Consider the following 21063-nt stretch of genomic DNA (forward strand, 5'->3'; position numbering starts at 1 on the left):
TGTGATTGTTATGTCGTCTGCGTAAGAAGAGATTTGTATTTCTGAGGTGTCTGGCGTGGGTAAGTCATGCATGTATAGATTAAATAATGTGGGGGATAGAACTGAGCCCTGCGGTACTCCGTTCTTAATGTTTCTGATGTGCGATGATTGGCCATTATATGACACATGAGCATTCCTGCCTGCCAGATAATTGGCCAGCCATCTTTTGGTGTTATTGTGCATGTCTGTGTTATATATTTTATTTGTTAGGTTGTGGCGGGGGATAGCATCAAAAGCTTTACTAATGTCCAATGTTATAAGAAGTGTTCTGTGGTGGGGCCTATCTGAATTGATGCCATCAAAAATTCTTTGTGTGAGGTTTGTCAGAAGAGTGTTTGTGGAGTGTAGTGGCCTAAAACCGTGTTGTGAGTCAGCAAGGGGAATATATGTTGTGACAAGTTTAAGTATTAGGCGTTCAATGACTTTAGAGGGGGTGCAGAGAAGTGTGATTGGGCGGTGCGATGATGGGATTGTTGGGTCTTTGTTCGGTTTTGGGATGGTGATTATTTTACCATGCTTCCAGATGTCGGGTATAGTGTTGTGTGAATAGCTGTAGTTTGCAATGTTTGTGAGTGCGTGTATACCTTGTGGTCCAATGTGTTTTAGGTGGATGTTGCTTATGTTATCAGGGCCACAGGCAGATGAGTGCTTGAGACTATGCATTATGAGTTTTGTCTGACTGTCTATGAAGGGTGTATAGTCTGAGTCTGTGGGGAAGTCTTTCTTACGTCGAATGGTGCGTCGGTCGTCAGGGTGAGATGTAAGATGGCTCGTCTGTGCAAAATGACGTATGAGTGCGTTTGCTTGTTGTCTGTTTGAGGGTAGATTATCTGTTGTTGTGATTATTGCTGCGTGAGAGCGTGTAGTGTTAGTGTTGGATAGTGTGATGCTGTTGAGTGTTTTGTACAATTTGCTGGTGTTTGTTTTGTGATCAAGTGTATTGATAAAGTTTTGCCAATTTTGTGTTTTTTGTTCATGTATTTTATTGGCAATCACAGTGTTTAGTGTTTGTATTTGGTCTGCTATGTTTTGAGGGATAGGTGTGGGGGTATCGTGTTTAAGTGTGTCACGTTGTCTGATGAGGCCTTGGATTTCTGGTGTGAAGTTGGGGTTGTGTGATTTTCTGTTGCCTCTAGGGATGTATCTCTTGTCTGCGTTTTGTATGATTGTATTAAAAGCGTGCACAGCATTGTTTATGTTTGTGATTGGTGTACTGTTAAGTGTTTCAAAATGTTGTTCTGTCTCTTCATTAAAGGCTTCCCAGTTAGCTCTCTTGTAATTGGTGTAAGTGTGTCTGTGATATCAGGAGAGGAGGGAGTGTAGAGGGCTTGGTATGGGATATGTGTATGATTATGCGTGTTGTTCATGATAGTCAATGAGTCGAGTTGAGTCTGTATATCAAGCCCTCTGTCTGTGTCGGGGTTGTCGACAAACCAGGCAGACGACTTGGCGTTGAAGTCACCACCCATGATCAGGTTGGGGATTGAGGTTAGTTGGCTGAGCTGAGGTCTGAAGGTGTTTGGAACTGTGGGGGATGATTGGGGGGGAATGTACATGTTAACTATTGTTAGTGTTGAATTGTTGCCTGTGCGGATACGAATGGATTGGGTTTCTGTTGTGTTATCTGTGGTAGGGAGGAGAATTTTGGTTGTGGCACTTGTGTCCACAAAACAGATGGAATGGTGGATCAGGGTGACGAGTCCACCGCCATTGCCGTCAGTCCGGTCTTGTCTGATGGTGGTGTAATTATGAAATGATGGTGTTTTGTGTGAGTGTCTTAATTTTGTTTCTTGTAGAATTGCAATGTGTATGTTGTGTTGTTTAAGAAAGTGTTCAAGTTCATGTTTTTTAGTGTTAATACCGTCAATGTTGTGTTGTAATATGTTGATGTTGTGTGTTTTGTATGTGTTGTATGTTGCCGTTTGGGGTTGAGGTTGGGGTGGTAGTGGGGAAGGTGTAGGATCTGGGTCAGAGGGGGGGAAAGGAGAGATCGGGGACAAAGGAAGGGGAGTACTAATCGGGGGTAAGGGCAAGGGGAAATTGGGAGTGGGTAAGGGTGTTGGCTGTGGTTGGGGAGGTGGGATTGGGGTTACTGGAGGGCAGGTAGAACATGTCCAAGTGTTTGTGTATTGGTTTGTGTCAGCAAGTGTTGTACAAGTGAGGTGGGTCCTGGAGCTGCAACGTCTACGTCGTGGGACCACCCCCCAACCCCAAGAGTTGGGGGCCAAACAGCAGCATTTACCCCTGGCCATCAGCTCTACGCAGATGGCACCGATCCCCAAGGAGGAGCTACGCCTACCTGGGGGAGCACCACTTTTATTGTTGTTTCTGCTTGATAAATATGTACCGTCTTTATCAAAATTTCAGCTTATGTGTAGTAATAAAAATTGATCAATCACAATTTTGTTTACTACATATTATGGCTTCTATACTTTTATTGTTGTTTCTGCTTGATAAATATGTACTGACTTTATCAAAATTTCAGCTTATGAATGTGTAGTAATAAAAATTGTGATCAATCATAATTTTGTTTACTACATATTCATGAGTTGAAATTTTTATAAAGTCAGTATATATACATCAAGCAGAAATAATAATAAAAGTATATAACCCATAATATATTTTATACTAACATAATAAATATGTACATCAGGTCCCCACAAGGAAACCCCCAATGTATCAGGGCTTTCACATAGCTGCCAAGTAGGCAATCGGTCACAGTTATGTTTACTATATATTTATAAGCTGAATTTTTTATCAAGTAAATGCATATGTATTAATCAGAAACAACAATAAGAGTATGTAAGGCATAACACATCTAATAATATGATAAAAAGGTACATAGGTTCCCCATACAGAAACACCCAGTATACACCCTTTGTACTAGGTAAAAAGGGCTATTTACACTGACTGTCCAGGAGGAGTGCTATATATTGCTTGAATTTGTTGCTTCTCTCCATAACAGTATATGTAACCTTCTCTGGCAGAACCTGATAACTTGTTTTGGTATTTTTTAGTTGTGCACACATACACGCTATAGGATTAGAAAATTGAATATTTTGTAAATTATAATACATCAGTGTAATACACATTTTTCCTGGCGGAAATCAATATCAGAAATCGTTACTAAAACCTATATAGAAACGAATGAAGTTGCTTAGACTCCTTTAGATGCCATCTTTGTTTTGATAGATTCAGAGGTTGGAGGAGATGACAACAATCCTGATGACCTACCACATTATTAAATGCAGGTTAGGTTATGTAGGTAGGTTAGGTTAGAATAGATGAATTTATCATACTTTTAATTTCTACAGCCTCTGCCTCTACCAAAACATAGATGGCATCTCAAGCAACTGAAGTGGCTATATCAACTTAATATATGTTTTTCATGGTGGAAATCAGTTACAAGAAACCTTGCTAAAAGCAAATACATTACTGAATGGAGCTGCAATGAGTTTTCAGACACCATGTTTGTGTTGTCTGTTCAGTGTCATCAGTGTCAATTTGACAATGGTGATGGTTACCATGTGCATACCTAAATGATATATCAATATATTTGATATTAATTTTGTAAATTAAAATGTATCTATCTTGGCAGAAATCAATAACAAAAAAGAACTACTAAAACTGAGCCAATCATTTAGTTCTCTATGCAGCGAGTTACCTGTCCATGTAGTTGTCAATGCAGTCTGATGTTGGTTTGATGATGGCAATAGCTATGTTGTGTACTGGGTGTTCTCCCACACCACCAGTATCTTGCATAATACATTGTTTTTTAAACAGCACTACGAGGCTGAGCTTCATGCTTTTCTTGAAGCAGTGGAATGTCTTTACACCTCCAGTCTGATCAGATGCCAAACCAGCTGTCAACATGCAGCTGTCAATATCCCTCTGTAAGGGGCACTGTCCTTCCCGATAGGGGCGAGTTTGTGACATTAAACCAAATCACTCAATCCAGTTTCTTATTAGTGGTAGTAGATTCACTTGAGTTATACAAAAACACATTCACATTCAGATCACAAAACAAGCTTTTCAAGACTGACCACCAAATTCTTTACTCCATCAAACCCCTCCATAAGTCCCTCTCAAGTGAAACAAGACCCACACTAGCATGACTGTTCAGCATTAAAACAGCACCAACACAGAATAGACCTGCCTGCAGAAACTGCCCTAGGTGCAACCATCATTTAGAAGAATCTGAATACTAATCTTATACCCCACACTGTGATTTCCAAAATTTTGCATATTATATATTGATTCATCAGTCATTAGGTCTTGATGAAAAAAAAGAAGAAAAAATCATAAGTTTCTGATGGATTTTCCTCCAGAGACCCCTCCAACAGAGGCAATGACATCATATTCAGTTAGAATAAATCAATCAAACCATATGGTGAAAAGATAATCCATTTGAAGAAATCAAACCTACTTAACCCCTTGAATATGATGATGCCTACATAGGTATAATGAGGTGTGAGTGAGTATATGAGGCATCCTAATTATATTTGTTTTGTAGCTGAGTGACCCCCATATTCTATGAACAGGCTTGATCGCATTTTCTATGGTTATAAACATTATGGGTGCAAGAACACGAGTATAACAGATATAACTTTGTCATTTATAATGTGTGTATTTACCTAGTTATATTTTGCATGAGAAGAGCTATGCTCGTAGGGACCTGCAGTTGTATCTTTCTGCATCCAGTTCTTTCTTAAAGTCGTGTATAGTTTTAGCACTCAATGTTTTCTCTTTCAATTTATTCCACATTCAGTTCATCCAGTTCTGGAAGCTTGCTGGCTGAGTGGGTTAGGGTGTCGTTACTTGCAGTGAAGGTCGAGGTGAGGGCGGTTCGAATCCTGCCACTGGCGAAGTTGAACCATGGGCATGGTTCATTTGATTCCACGCTACAAAGCCCTCTGCGAAGGGCACCGTCCTAGCCTCCCAATAGGAGGGAGTGTGTGACATTAAACCAAATATATATATATATACACTCACTATCCGAGTTACGACCTAGATCGGTTCCAACCATCTGGTCGTAAGTCGAAACGGTCGTAACTCGGACCGTATACATTCGAGGTGTATACTCAAGGACATATGATGCAGAGCGTAAATCCAGCTCAAATGTTTCGTTTGTGGCCTCATTGTAGAACATTCTCAGTGTATGCAAAATATCCAATACTCTTTGATTGTTAAATAATAAATTAATAATAATGAATTAATAGGATAGGGTAAAGAAAGAAAATATATTACACAGGATTCTTATTAGAGACCGAAAATGCAAATTAACACAAAGATACAAAATATAGAAAATAGAAAATATGCATGTAAAAAACAAAAAAATTAAAATCCACTTTTTGGTTGCACGTCATCTACACTTTCGTCGTGCATACAGTCGAGGGAAAGATCAGGCAGTAGGTCTGGCGAGGCACCATGGGGGATCCGTTGGTATCCGCGGGTCGAGGCATAATTAATAAAAAGAGGTTGAAGTAATAAAGGCTTAATAACATTTAAAATAATTCCCTCAAATGTACATGAAAACAAGTACAAGATTCACTTCTATGCACTGGGCTCAATCGTCGCCTCCCATGCGAAAACGTTCGGTCTCTCTTCGTAAGAAAAGAACGATAATCATAGCATAACGTTATTTCATCAAATAAATATTTTATGCATGGAATAGTACAGTGAGATATATTGTCTTGTTGAATATAAGATATACTTCAGAACTCCAGGAATATCATAGACTTGGGTTAAAGCTATTTGTATCCATGTTCATACACTACAGCTTTCGACTTTCGACCTATAGAGAACTCGAACCAGAATGAAAAGTACGAATGCAGGACTACTGTAAACCGACTCTCTGTCTTGGCTTTCAGGGAAGCGTGTATCAACGATCTGGCAAAACTGCCCTTTCTGACCATTCCCACCTGCCCTGATTATCGGTGGGAACTGGGAATCGAAATACGGTATGATATAAATTCCAGTAAAATTATGGTATATGGTAGACATCGTATGGTAGATGGTAGACACACACTAAATTATGGTAGAAATACCATAATTATGGCAGACAGCGCAACCTTGGTGAGATGCTGTGCTGTGCTGCCGTAACTGTCGTACGGGATGCTGGACGCCACGTGCAAACGTACAGTAAACCAGTAAACTCATAATATGTGCTTGTAGGCATCTGCTGAATGTGGTCATAAGTACGGGTGGACGTAAGTCGCACAGGTCGTAACTCGGATAGTGAGTGTATAGTTCTTTCTTAAAGTCGTGTATAGTTTTAGCACTCACTGTTTTCTCTTTCAATTTATTCCATGTATCTATGACTCTATGTGGAAAGCTATTCTTTTTCAGATCTCTTCTGTAACTGTCCTTCTTAAGTTTCTTCTTGTGCCCCCTTGTATTTCTTCTGTCCCATTTAAGTAGATCATCCCTGTCAAGGATTTCCATCCCTTTCATGATTCTATATATGGATATCAAATCGCTTCTTTCTCTTCTTTGCTCCAGAGTTAATAAGTTTAGTTTGTCCAATCTTTGTTCGTATGTCAATATGCTGAGTGTTGGTTCCATATTTGTTAGTGCTCTTTGAATTCTTTCTATTTTTGTACTGGGTGTCCATAGTGACGCTGCATACTCTAATTTTGTTCTTATCAGTGTAATTAGGATTTTCTTCACCATTTCCTCATTCATGTAGTCAAAGGCCACTTTCATTGATCTTATTAAGTTATAGGTTTCTCCAACTATTTTGTTTACATGCTTGTCTGGTGTCATGTCATTTGAAATGATCACTCTTAGGTCTCTTTCTGAATTTACTTTTGTAACTTCTTTTGTTCTAATTTTGTATTTACCAGATATTCTATTTTTGCTTTTTCCAAATTCCATGCATCATTGTACATCAAGCATTCTGATGTCCACGCAAATATTTTACATAAGAACATAAGAATGAAGGAGACTGCATGAGACCATAAGGCCTACACTACCCCCCTGTAGGCAGCTAGTGTATTGAAGAGGTTAAATACATTGTATGCACAGACTTTGGAGAACAGGAGGAAACTCCACTATCTTCAAGCAATTCATGGGCACCACCCATGACTATGCCTCAGCAGCATGGTTTCCAATAATCAATAAGAAAAACACAATTTTCAAATTTTACATAATGGACCACCCCAATTGGACATCTGCATACTGAAACCAAAATCCTCTCCACAGAATACCACAAAAAAAAATGACATGAACACAATTCAATGACAGAACCTATCCTATAACACTACACACACTTCACACTACATCTCACAAGCACCACCAATAGAATAACAACAACAAAAAAATGCTGCATATTACTTAGATGTTTATAACAATTTACCACCTAAACCACGCAAAATATCTACACAAAAACTCAATAATCTGATCACTAAACAAGCCCTTGAAGACAGACCACCAATCACAGTACTCTAACAATTGCCAGATCTAAGCCCCGCAGAAAAGAACTCTTTAACACCTAGTAATAACCACATTGGCATGCCTGTGCTGGGGACACCATCCAGCATTGGAACAGTACCTATACAAAATAAACCTGACCATAGATATAAATTACCCCAGAGGTAACCACCACACATATGGTAAAGGACACCTTATACTACAGTGCCCCACACTAAGAATCCCTAAGCAACACAGTATATCTACCCTGAGTGATTCTTGGTCTGTTATTTTATAATTTGGATTACAAAAGGTAAGTTACAGGTACTCCTCGTTTAACAACGACAATTGGGACCAGCGTGCCATCGTTAACCGAATTGGTCGTTAAGCGAAAGTGTATACATATATGTACATGTATATGTACAATGTCCAGCAATACATGTATCTTTATTTTCGTGTATTTTTCCTCTTTTATACAGTACATTAAAGCTTTATTTACGGGGGTTAGGTTCCTAAAATTACCGTATATGACCAAATCTGCGTATGCTGACATTCCATATTGAATACCGGGGTATTTTTTTAGTTTCGACCATGGGCGCAATATAGCAATAGAAAATTAATTATTAATTTTGTAAATTAAAATGTATCAACGTAATATGCAATTTTGTGGGCGGAAATGAAAGTAAAAAATACCTTGCTACAAGAAAATATGCTAATGAACGAAGTCGGTAGCATAGGCTCGGGACGCCATCTTGTCGTCTGCCAACATCTCTCACGATGACGAGCCGGATGACATTTAATTTGCAGGTAATGATTTATTAAACACAGGTTAGGTTAGTTTAGTTTAGTTTAGGTTAGACGAATTAATTTATCATCCTTTCATTTCTTCGACATCGGCATATATCATAACAAACATGGTGTACCATTCGTCCGACATGACTTTGTTACTTACAAAATCTGTTTTAGCATTTTTTTTTTCATTTCCGCTCACAAAATTGCATATTACGTTGATACATTATAATTTACAAAATTAATAATTAATTTTCTATTGCTATATTGCGCCCATGGTCGAAACTAAAAATTTACCACTACCGGTATACACTGTACCCCAGGTAGTTTTTGCAGCTTGCAGGATGGTAATGTAGACCTAAGCTTCAGAACACTTTACCTCACAGCTAATATCCACCATACAAGTTCATTTATAACATCATACAAATTTGCCTCAGCCAACTTAATTATCGTACACGACGTCGTAACTTCGGGAGATTTACGTTAAACGTCATTAAGCCCGTCGTTACTCCGAGTTGTCGTTAACCGAGTAGGTCGTTAAACGAGGAGTACCTGTATGTGTTAACCATTCTTATGTCATGATGGTTTGAATTATTTCTATTCCCTCTGCTGACAATGTCTTTTAGTTGCTTGTATTAATCATAGAAATCAACAATGGTTGCTTGCATCTAATTGTCCTGAAGGACAAACATCAGAGAAAATTATTTTTCCACCACCTACCCCCAAAACTGTTCAATACTTTCTTTTTTACCTCTACCTCTACCTCTCTAGTCTAGCTCCAAAATGTCATTCTCCATTAAAATTCATTATTTTCCCACTAGTTTCTCTGATTCCTAGCAGTGGCTGTTACCTGCCCCAACAGTCATGACAGAACCTGAGATTATTGAAAAAATTTATTATAAAACTCTGATAGGAAAAAGTGACCACGTACTAATAGAAATGGAATTGAAAGAACAAATGGATCAAAGCAAAAATGATAAACATAGAATAGGAAGACCTATGTATAACAAAACAAACTTTGAAAAACTTAAAACATTCTTTCGCAATGCAAACTGGGAAAAATTCCAAAACGAAGATACAGGGATAGAAGAAAAATGGAACATATTAAAAGAAATTTATAATGAAGGAGTGAACAAATATGTACCACAACAAAAAATGGAAAAGGCATACATAAAGAGCTGGTACAACAAAAGATGTAGTGAAGCTAAGGAAAAAAGAGACAAAGCTTGGAAAAAGTGGAAAAGAGATAAGAAACAAAGCAAATGGCAAACGTACATCAAACTAAGAAACGAATATGTAAAAATATGCAGAGATGTAAAGAGGAATTATGAAAAAAAGATAATAGACAAATGTAAGGAAGAACCCAAACTATTTTACAAATATGTAAATGGAAAACTGAAAAACAAACAAGAAATAGAAAAACTGCGCCAAGATAAAAAGGAATATACAGAAGAACTGGAAATGGCTGAAATTATGAACAACCACTTCAGATCAGTATTCACAATAGAAAACTCGCCTAACAGTGTAGATAGAGAGAGAGAATTATCCCCAGCAATGAAAGAAATAAACGTAGCACAAAAAGAAATCAGTGATCAAATTAAAACCCTTGGATGTCAGAAAATCACATGGCCCAGACGGAATTGCAAACTGGATACTGAAGGAATGTATGGAAGAATTAACTGACAAAATATATAATATAATTAAATCCTCACTTAAAGAAGGAAAAGTACCATTGGACTGGAAGAAGGCAAACATTGTACCAATTTATAAAGGAGGTGATAAAGAAGATCCATCTAATTACAGACCGGTCTCACTAACAAGCACAATAGCAAAAATTTGTGAAAGAGTTGTCAAAAACAGATGGGTTAAATACCTGGAAGAAAAATCTATACTGAACCCAAATCAATTTGGATTCAGACAAGGGAGATCATGTTCAACAAATCTGATCTGCTTTTACTGAAGATTAGTAGACATAATACAAGAAAGAGATGGATGGGCAGACTGTGCTTTTCTGGACCTGCAAAAGTCATTCGATAAGGTACCTCATAGGAAATTAATAAATAAGATAGAATCAAAGGGTGGCATCAGAGGAAAATAATTGGAATGGATGAAAGACTTCCTGATTGGGAGGAAAATGAGTTGTAATTAGAGAAAAATTCTCCAACTGGGAAGAAGTAAAAAGCGGTGTCCCGCAAGGATCGGTACTGGCTCCGATCATGTTCGCCGTATACAATAATGACATGAATGAAGGCGTGAAGTGCTATATGAATTTTTTTGCAGATGATGCAAAATTACTTAAGGTAAAAACGGAAGAGGACTGCAACTCGTTGCAACAAGATCTGGACACGATATCGAATTGGACTCAAAAGTGGGAAGTGAAATTTAATATAAAGAAATGCAATATAATGGAATTTGGAAAGAGTAAAAACAGAATATCAAAAGATTACAGAATTGGAGAAGAAAAAATAAAAAAGAAAACTCTGAAAAAGATCTTGGAGTGATGATTGGAAAGGACATGAAACCTGATAAGCATATAAATAAAATATTCGGAGAAACCTACAATTTATTGAGGTCAATCAAAGTGGCATTTACTTATATGGATGAAGAAATGATAAAGAAAATACTAACTACACTAATAAGACCAAAACTTGAGTACGCAGCATCACTTTGGACACCCAGTACCAAAAAGAATATTAAGAAACTAGAAAGATTACAAAGAGCGACAACCAAACTAGCACCCACTCTCACCAAACTAACATATGAACAAAGACTATCCAAACTGAACCTACCAACTCTGGAACAAAGAAGAGAAAGAGGAGATTTGCTGACTATCTACAGAATAATGAAAAGAATGAGAGTTTTAGACAGGAATGACCTGTTAGTGTGGGACAACGGTAAAACAAGAGGACACGGAAAAAAACGGAAAAAAGATAGTTATAGAAAAAACTTGAAAAGGAACAGTTTCCCTCACAGAGCGATTAATACATGGAACAAATTAGACAACAAAACAGTATGTGTAAACACTATACAAGATTTTAAGATAAAACTTGATGCGGAGAGATACAAAGACGGGTCACCACGAGCATAGCTTCCCTCCCGTATGTTACAACTAGGTAAATACAACTAGGTAAATAAATACAGGGCAAAGGTGATGGCTACACACCTCCTGGCATAGACTCCTCCTCTTTTTCTTCTTTTCCAATAGAGAGAAATTTCAGACAATGACTCTTCCAAGCTGGTGACACTGGAGCAGCCCTACACTCACACTGTACTGGCAACAGTCCAGCATTTCTTCTTGAATACACCCATCTGTTGGTAGGGCCTGAAAACATGTGCAGGATTCTGTAGGGCTGGAAATTTCTGGTTATAAAAGTTCAAGGCAACAGTTGAATTGTAAGACTGGGGGATGAACATGCTGAAATTTTGGTGAATTTATAAAATATAATTATTTTTACACATTTTATACCCATTATTATTGTTGTTACTATTATGTTCTACTTGAGTGTTCACTCAAATGGCAGGCCCCCATTCAGTTCAATTCATGAGTTTCCATCCTCATGTCCTTGACAGTAGGCATCATGGTGGCAGGCCTGCAGTTCCCTTCATTTTCCACGCTGGTTTGTGGATTGTTCACTGCCTACATCCTTCATTCCGTCTGGACCCTGGCCCAACTCTTCATGCCACCCAACTGCTCAGAAGACATACCATGTATTTATCCTGCTCTGGCCAACAACCCAAAGTTACAGGTTAGGCCAGTTGTCCTCAAGGTTTTTTTTGTTTATAGATATCTAACTTTGTGTATGCTTAACAGTGGCATTGTTGCATCTGTAATGGTAGTTGTTTTGGTTTAGAGTACTTTGATTACTAAACATCCATATGTAGCAGTTACACTTTCATAGGGTATAATTTGTCTTAATATCTTTTACAGCTTATTGTTTATACATCAGTTAAGAGAATGCCAGACCATGCCTCGGATTTGACTTTGGTCCACAGAATACGAGATTTTGATTACCATGAGCCCCAGGAGAGTGTGGTCCATCTTACTTTACCTAAGAGGGTTCGCAAGAATGGAACACTGCTTTTACACTTCTTTATGACATCTCCATATGTTGATCCAGAGGTTAGTTGCCTTACTTGTTACCATAAGATGGGGGGTAAATAGGCAACATTTTTGTGGGGTTTTGGGTTATTGGAAGCACAAATAAAAGATAAGTAAAACTTTTATTGCATGATTGTGGAAAGCTTTGCAGGCACTTTGAGACATGAACATGCAAATATTCTACTAAGGTATTGCAGTATTTTAATAGGCAGGTGGGCCTTTTACCCCATGTTTTTGTGTAAATGAGCCACCTCATCCTTCTCATTACAATAATGGAAAAATTAATATTGTTTTGTAAACTATTACAAATCATATGAGTGATGGGTTTACATCCACCTGCTGTAACGTTCTAACCTCAAGGTCACTTGTTAAAGGGATAGATTCCAATTGTTCTTCATTCCATAGAAGAGCTGAAAGAGGAGTGTAACTATTGCTTATGCAGCATTGTGTTATGTTTACCAGGTTCATTTCCATTTGGTTAAGACCTTTCACCCAACTTTTTTCATTAGCCCATACTCTGCTACATCTAGGGGTTGTAGGAGGTAGGTACTGTTTTAGGTAAGGAGTTGAGTGACACTAATAGTGTCGCTTGATTCCTGAGATTTAGCATTCAAATGAAATGAAAGTTTGTAATCACCCTGGGACATGCATTGTTGAGGTTTTTCAAGTATGGCACTACAGTATTGGCTCACCAGTCTGAAAAGAAGTATGCATCAAACTATCCTACATTACTCTAAGTATACCATGCATAAGCTGGACCCCCACTGTGATTATATAAACCTTCCAACATGATTTGATGGTAGTGGACCTTTTAATTTCATCTACACAGAGAAGAAAAGGTAAAAGAAGAAGAAAAGGTAAAAGGTGCAGATGGAGAGATGATAATGGAAGAGAAGGCAGTAAGGGGAAGATGGGCAGAGAAGAAAAGGTAAAAGGTGCAGATGGAGAGATGATAATGGAAGAGAAGGCAGTAAGGGGAAGATGGGCAGAATATTTTAGGGAGTTGCTAAATGTGAAGGAGGATAGGGAGGGAAAGATAGCTGCAGTGGGAAGTGCTAAGAAAATGAGAGTGATGAGTGAGGAAAATGGAGAAGAAATAAGGCAGGATGAAGTGAAGGCAGTTGTTAAGATGATGAAAGCAGGTAAGGCACCTGGTCTGGATGGATGCCATGCAGAATGTCTAAAAAAAAGGAGGTACAGTTATGGTGGACTGGCTGGTGAGGTTATTTAATGTTTGCTGGAGAGAGGGTAGAGTGCCAGAGGACTGGAGGAGTGCCTGTATAGTTCCACTTTACAAAGGAAAAGGGGACAAGTGTGAATGTAGTAGTTTCAGAGAGATTAGCTTGTTAAATGTAGTTGGGAAGGCTTATGGGAGGATCTTGATTGAGAGGATTAGGAGAGGAAGAGAGGGAGTAATTGGTGAGGAACAGTGTGGATTTAGGACGGGTAGAGGTTGTGTAGATCAGCTTTTTGTGGTAAGACAAATATGTGAGAAAGCTATAGGAAAGGGGAAGGATGTTTTTTGGGCCTTTATGGGCCTGGAAAAGGCTTACGACAGGGTAGACAGAAAGGCACTGTGGGAGGTTTTGCGGATACACGGGATAGGAGGAAAGCTTCTAGGAGCTGTCAAGAGTTTTTATGAGAGTAGTAGAGCTTGTGTCAGAATTAGAAATGGAGAGAGTGAGTGTTTCGAGATAAAGGTGGAACTTCGTCAAGGATGCGTTATGTCGCCCTGGCTGTTCAACTTATACATGGATGGGGTGGTGTGAGAGGTAAATGCAAGGATAGTGGGTCAGGGATTGGAGATGGTTAAAGAAAATGGAGAAAAATGGGAGGTGAACCAGCTGTTGTTTGCAGACGACACTCTGCTTGTAGCAGGATCGGAGGAGGGATTGAGGAAGTTGGTGACAGAGGTTGGGAGAGTGTGTGATAGAAGAAAGCTGAAGATAAATGTGGGTAAAAGTAAGGTGATGAGATGTACAAGGGGTGAAAGTGGCAGTAATCTGGAAGTGAGCATTAAGGGAGAGCGACTGGAGGAAGTGGATAGTTTTAGATACTTGGGTGCAAATGTGGCAGGAAAAGGTGGAGTGAAGGTGGAGGTAGAATGTAGATTGAGAGAAGTGAGTAAATGCCTTGGTGGATTAAAAAGTGTAATGAGGAATAGACATTTGATAATGGATGCTAAGAGGAGACTATATGAAGGAGTGATTGTGCCAACAGCACTGTATAGGGTAGAAACATGGAACATAAGAGAAGAAGAGAGAAGGAGTTTGAATGTGTTTGAGATGAGGTGTCTGAGAAGTATGATGGGGGTTACTGGGCTAGATAGAGTGAGAAATGAGGAGGTGAGGAGGAGAACGGGGGTGGAAAGGGAGTTGGGAGATAGGGTTGGTGAAAGAGTATTGGGATGGTTTGGACACATGGAAAGAATGAATGAAGAAAGACTAGTAAAAGAGGTATGGAAGGCAGATGTGGAGGGAGTGAACATGAAGGGACGTCCTAGTATGAGATGGATGGATGGGGTGAAGGGGCTTTGGGGAAGAGGGGAATGTCTGTTGAGGAAGGACGGGAGAGGACAGAAGACAGGTGAATGGAGAATGGTTGTATATGGATGATGTTGTGATGCATGAGGTGGAATGGGCAGGGGGATGGGGGGTGAGGTAATATGTGTGAGCGAATCTTGACGCAGCCCAAAGGGATTTCTCCCCATCTTCTCCTTTTATGCATGGGGGGACGGAGAGGGGGGGGTCTCCAATTAATGAAGCGGCCTTGCTGTGGATGTGCTGTGTCCTGCGACACTGCTTCTGGCCCAGGGCAGTGGACAAGGTGCAGGGATGACCCGTCATCCAGGAGGTGCTAAGATAAGAGGGAGGGTGGAGGGGTGTGGAGTGTATTCAGGGATGGAATGGGTGGGAATGATTTTATGCCTTTTCCTTTTTGGCTACCTCCCTTGTAAGGGGGAAAAAGCCTTGGTATATGTATGTACAGGAGTCCCTCAAATAACGCGGGGGTTAGGTTCCTGAAATTACCGCATATGACCAAATCCGCGTATGCTGACTTTCCGTATTTGTGTGTACACGCACGCGCATTCACAATATACACTGGTTGTCTAACACGTGTCTACGTGTGCGTGTCTACACGTGTGTAAGCGTGTATATGTCTGTTTTTGATCTCCCAAACCACCACCGCCAGTAACAACAAGAACCTCATAAGAGAAATTAAGACACGACAAGTGCAGTCATCAGATTTATTAGTTGTGTTCCAAATGAAAGAAACATTACACTTCAACAGGTTAGGGCGGTAAAATTTCACGATAGCACAGCGCAGATGGTGGAAGCGACAAGCTAAAGCTTGTTGGCTACTCCCTACCACCCCCTACTCCCCCTCTCCTCCCCTCCTCCCCTCCCTCCCTCCTGCATCAGTACCCGAAGGTTGACACGTAACCACAGGCAGCCACCCACGGCTATCCCCTCGCCCCACACCCTTGCTTGAGCAGTTCCCAGTGTACATAATGACCGCGTTATATGAGGATCAACTGTAAATGGTAAAATAGAAAGCAGTCACCACAAATGTTTGCGATGTTGCCGCATGTGTGCGTATGCATGCCCGACTCGGCGCGAATTTTAAAACGATTCTCTACATTTGAGATGGTTTTGAAATAAGATCCGCGTATGATTGAATCCGTGTTATTCGAATCCGCATTATTTGAGGGACTCCTGTATGTACACAATTGTCATTATATCTGGTTTTTCTTCTGCCAGATATACATACATATACCAAAGGCTTTTTTTCCCCTTACACGGGGGGGGGGGGTAGCCAAAAAGAAAAAGGCATAGAAACCACTCCTACCCATTCCATTCCCTACATATTCCACTCCCCTCCACCCTCCTCCCTCCCTCTCATCTTGGCACCTCCTGGATGACGGGTCATCCCTGCATCCTGTCCACTGCCCTGGGTCAGAAGCAGCATCGCAAGACAGCACATCTACAGCAAGGCCGCTTCATGAATACGGTGACCCCCCCCCTCTCCATCCCCCCATGCAGAAAAGAAGACGGGGAGAAATCCCTTTGGGCTGCGTCATATTATTTCTTACACATACCTCCTCACCCCCCATCCCCCACCCACGCCCCCTTATGCATCACAGCATCATCCATACACAACCCTTCTCCACTCACCCCTATCTTCCATCCTCTCCCATAAGCCTTCCCAACTACACTCAACAAGCATGTTGAGAAAAAGGAATGTGGTACTCCCCAAGGCAGATGTAGCTCCTCTTGGGGATCGGTGCCACCTGCTTAGAGCTGGTGGCCAGGGCTGGTTGCCGCTGTTTGGCCCCCAACTCTTGGGGTTTGGGGGGTGGTCCCACGACGTAGACGCTGTGGCTCCAGGACCAAATCAAATCTACAGCAACACTTCTCACCAACTGGACAAAAGAACACAAATACATACCTCATCTCTACATCAACAACACTCTAATACCACACACAAACACACCGAAAATTCTTGGTGTAACATACGATACATCCATGTCTTTCAAACAACACATCACAAACATAAAAAACAAATGCACACGTAGACTTAACGCACTTAAGTCAATCGCTGGAACAACATTTGGACAAAACAAAGAAACTAATACAACTATTCAAACAATGCATACACTCAGTGATGAATTATGCGAGTCCTGCATAGGCTCCTAATCTCAGTGAGACACACCACAACACCCTTCAAATCATACAAAACAAAGCCCTAAAAACAATTACAGGCTGCACAAATACAACACCTACAGATCATTTACACCATGAAACAAAAGTACTCAAAGTCAAGGACCACCTCGACATGAGAGGCACACAAACACTTGCTGCAGCCACCACAAACACATCACACCCGCTACACTACATAGCAGAACACCCACACACACCAAGAAACATTAAAACAACACCCAAAGACCTGTATCACACACAGATACTCTCTTCTCTTCCTCCACAACCACCAAATACCAGCCTCCGGAAACATATTCATAATCATATCACTCACCGCTCCATTAACACACTGAAAGACAACACACTGCTGCATGCCAGACCCCCTAATATCCACCCTTCTGAATCCTCTCCCACGAAAGGACAGAGTCCACCTGGCCAGACTGCGGTGCGGCCACCACTTCTTAGCTACCAGAAGAGGCTGGATGACCTCATTGTGAACAGCTGCCCAGGATGTAACACTTCACCCCATACCATACAACACATAATGGAAGACTGCATTATACACAATCATGCACGCAAACAACACAACACCCCCTCCTCTCCTGATATCACCTTCTGCTCCCCCTGCCTAACCCCAACAACATCATGGAGAGTGGTCGGAACCCTTGGTTCTGACCACCTTCCAATCATCATCACCACCAAAACAAGATGCACCCCAGTTGGCCACAGACACACATACACCAATTACAAGAGAGCTAACTGGGAAGCTTTTACTAAAGAGACAGAACAACATTTTGAAACACTTAACAGTACACCAATCACAAACATAAACAATGCTGTGCACACTTTTAATACAATCATACAAAATGCAGACAAGAGATACATCCCTAGAGGCAACAGAAAATCACACAACCCCAACTTCACACCAGAAATCCAAGACCTCATCAGACAACGTGACACACTTAAACACGATACCCCCACACCTATCCCTCAAAACATAGCAGACCAAATACAAACACTAAACACTGTGATTGCTAATAAAATACACGAACAAAAAACACAAAATTGGCAAAACTTTATCAATGCACTTGATCACAAAACAAACATCAGCAAATTGTACAAAACACTCAACAGCATTACACTATCCAACAGTAATACTACACGCTCTCACGCAGCAATAATCACAACAACAGATAATCTACCCTCAAACAGACAAAAGCAAACGCACTCATACGTCATTTTGCACAGACAAGCCATCTCACTTCTCACCCTGACGACCGACGCACCATTCGACGTAAGAAAGACTTCCCCACAGACTCAGACTATACACCTTTCATAGACAGTCAGAAAAACTCATAATACATAATCTCAAGCACTCATCTGCCTGTGGCCCTGATAACATAAGCAACATCCACCTAAAACACATTGGACCACAAGGTATACACGCACTCACAAACATTGCAAACTACAGGTATTCACACAACACTATACCTGACATCTGGAAGCATGGTAAAATAATCACCATTCCAAAACCGAACAAAGACCCAACAATCCCAACATCGCACCGCCCAATCACACTTCTCTGCACCCCCTCTAAAGTCATTGAACGCCTAATACTTAAACTTGTCACACCACATATTCCCCTTGCTGACTCGCAACACGGTTTTAGGCCACTACACTCCACAAACACTCTTCTGATAAACCTCACACAAAGAATTTTAGATGGCATCAATTCAGATAGGCCCCACCACAGAACACTTCTCATAACATTAGACATTAGTAAAGCTTTTGATGCTATCCCCCGCCACAACCTAACAAATAAAATATATAACACAGACATGCACAATAACACCAAAAGATGGCTGGCCAATTATCTGGCAGGTAGGAATGCTTACGTGTCATATAATGGCCAATCATCGCACATCAGAAACATTAAGAATGGAGTACCACAGGGCTCAGTTCTATCCCCCACTATTTAATCTATACATGCATGACTTACCCACACCAGACAACTCAGAAATACAAATCTCTTCGTACGCAGACGACATAACAATCACATGCACACATCGTAACACAGACAAAGCTGCAGAAATAATCCAGCCATACCTTGAGACACTCAACACATGGTTCATCACAAACAGACTCAAAATAGCTCCAACCAAATCTACAGCAACACTTCTCACCAACTGGACAATAGAACAGAAATACATACCTTATCTCTACATCAACAACACTCTAATACCACACACAAACACACCGAAAATTCTTGGTGTAACATACGATACATCCATATCTTTTAAACAACACATCACAAACATAAAAAACAAATGCACACCTAGACTTAACGCACTTAAGTCAATCACTGGAACGACATTTGGACAAAACAAAGAAACTAATATAACAATATACAAACAATGCATACGCTCAGTGTTGAATTATGCGAACTTGCCGCAGCCACCACAAACACATCACACCCGCTACACTACATAGCAGAACACCCACACACACCAAGAAACATTAAAACAACACCCAAAGACCTGTATCACATACAGATACTCTCTTCTCTTCCTCCACAACCACCAAATACCAGCCTCCGGAAACATATTCATAATCATATCACTCACCGCTCCATTAACACACTGAAAGACAACACACTGCTGCATGCCAGACCCCCTAATATCCACCCTTCTGAATCCTCTCTCCCACGAAAGGACAGAGTCCACTTGGCTAGACTGCGGTGCAGCCACCACCCAGCACTTCTAAGCTACCAGAAGAGGCTGGATGACCGCATTGTGAACAGCTACCCAGGATGTAACACTTCACCCCATACCATACAACACATAATGGAAGACTGCATTATACACAATCATGCACGCAAACAATACAACATACACTCTTTAAAGGATTTGTGGGGAAACCCAGTTTCGGCTGTAGCATTCCTTGGGGAGACGGGACTGCTCGGACAGACAGTCTAGGGATTGATTGATTGATTGATTATAAGCGTTCAATCTGGTGGAACAACAACAACAACAACACAACATACACTCTATAAAGGATTTGTGGGAAAACCCAGTTTCGTCTGTGGCATTCCTTGGGGAGACGGGACTGCTCGGACAGATAGTCTAGGGAACAACAACAACAACACTCAACAAGCTGATCCCTCATAATTTTTTTTTTTTTTTTTTTTTTTTTTTTTTTTAGGCATTCTGCATGGCATCCATCCAACCCAGTCATCCATCCAACCCAGTCAGACAAAACTCATAATGCATAGTCTCAAGCACTCATCTGCCTGTGGCCCTGATAACATAAGCAACATCCACCTAAAACACATTGGACCACAAGGTATACACGCACTCACAAACATTGCAAACTACAGCTATTCACACAACACTATACCCGACATCTGGAAGCATGGTAAAATAATCACCATCCCAAAACCGAACAAAGACCCAACAATCCCATCATCGCACCGCCCAATCACACTTCTCTGCACCCCCTCTAAAGTCATTGAACGCCTAATACTTAAACTTGTCACACCATATATTCCCCTTGCTGACTCACAACACGGTTTTAGGCCACTACACTCCACAAACACTCTTCTGACAAACCTCACACAAAGAATTTTTGATGGCATCAATTCAGATAGGCCCCACCACAGAACACTTCTTATAACATTGGACATTAGTAAAGCTTTTGATGCTATCCCCCGCCACAACCTAACAAATAAAATATATAACACAGACATGCACAATAACACCAAAAGATGGCTGGCCAATTATCTGGCAGGCAGGAATGCTCATGTGTCATATAATGGCCAATCATCGCACATCAGAAACATTAAGAACGGAGTACCGCAGGGCTCAGTTCTATCCCCCACATTATTTAATCTATACATGCATGACTTACCCACGCCAGACACCTCAGAAATACAAATCTCTTCTTACGCAGACGACATAACAATCACATGCACACATCGTAACACAGACAAAGCTGCAGAAATAATCCAGCCTTACCTTGACACACTCA

At 40.6% G+C, this 21063-nt stretch overlaps 1 protein-coding gene across 5 annotated transcripts in view; it reads left to right on the forward strand.

The window, feature by feature from the left end:
- LOC143041005 (lipid scramblase CLPTM1L) overlaps positions 1-21063 on the forward strand; it is a 138888-nt gene that overhangs the window by 19203 nt on the left and 98622 nt on the right. For 2 of the 5 annotated variants that reach the window (XM_076212537.1, XM_076212540.1), the window contains 2 exons: positions 11809-11984; positions 12167-12358. In XM_076212537.1, coding sequence (XP_076068652.1) covers positions 11817-11984; positions 12167-12358 — 360 coding nt within the window. In that variant the 5' untranslated portion in view covers positions 11809-11816. Of the gene's footprint in view, positions 1-5909; positions 6000-11808; positions 11985-12166; positions 12359-21063 lie in introns of all 5 variants that reach the window. The other 3 variants (XM_076212538.1, XM_076212539.1, XM_076212541.1) reach the window with 3 other exon arrangements.

This window comes from Oratosquilla oratoria, chromosome 30, assembly GCF_046742065.1.
Source record: "Oratosquilla oratoria isolate Oo_2021 chromosome 30, ASM4674206v1, whole genome shotgun sequence".
Lineage (NCBI taxonomy): Eukaryota > Metazoa > Arthropoda > Malacostraca > Stomatopoda > Squillidae > Oratosquilla > Oratosquilla oratoria.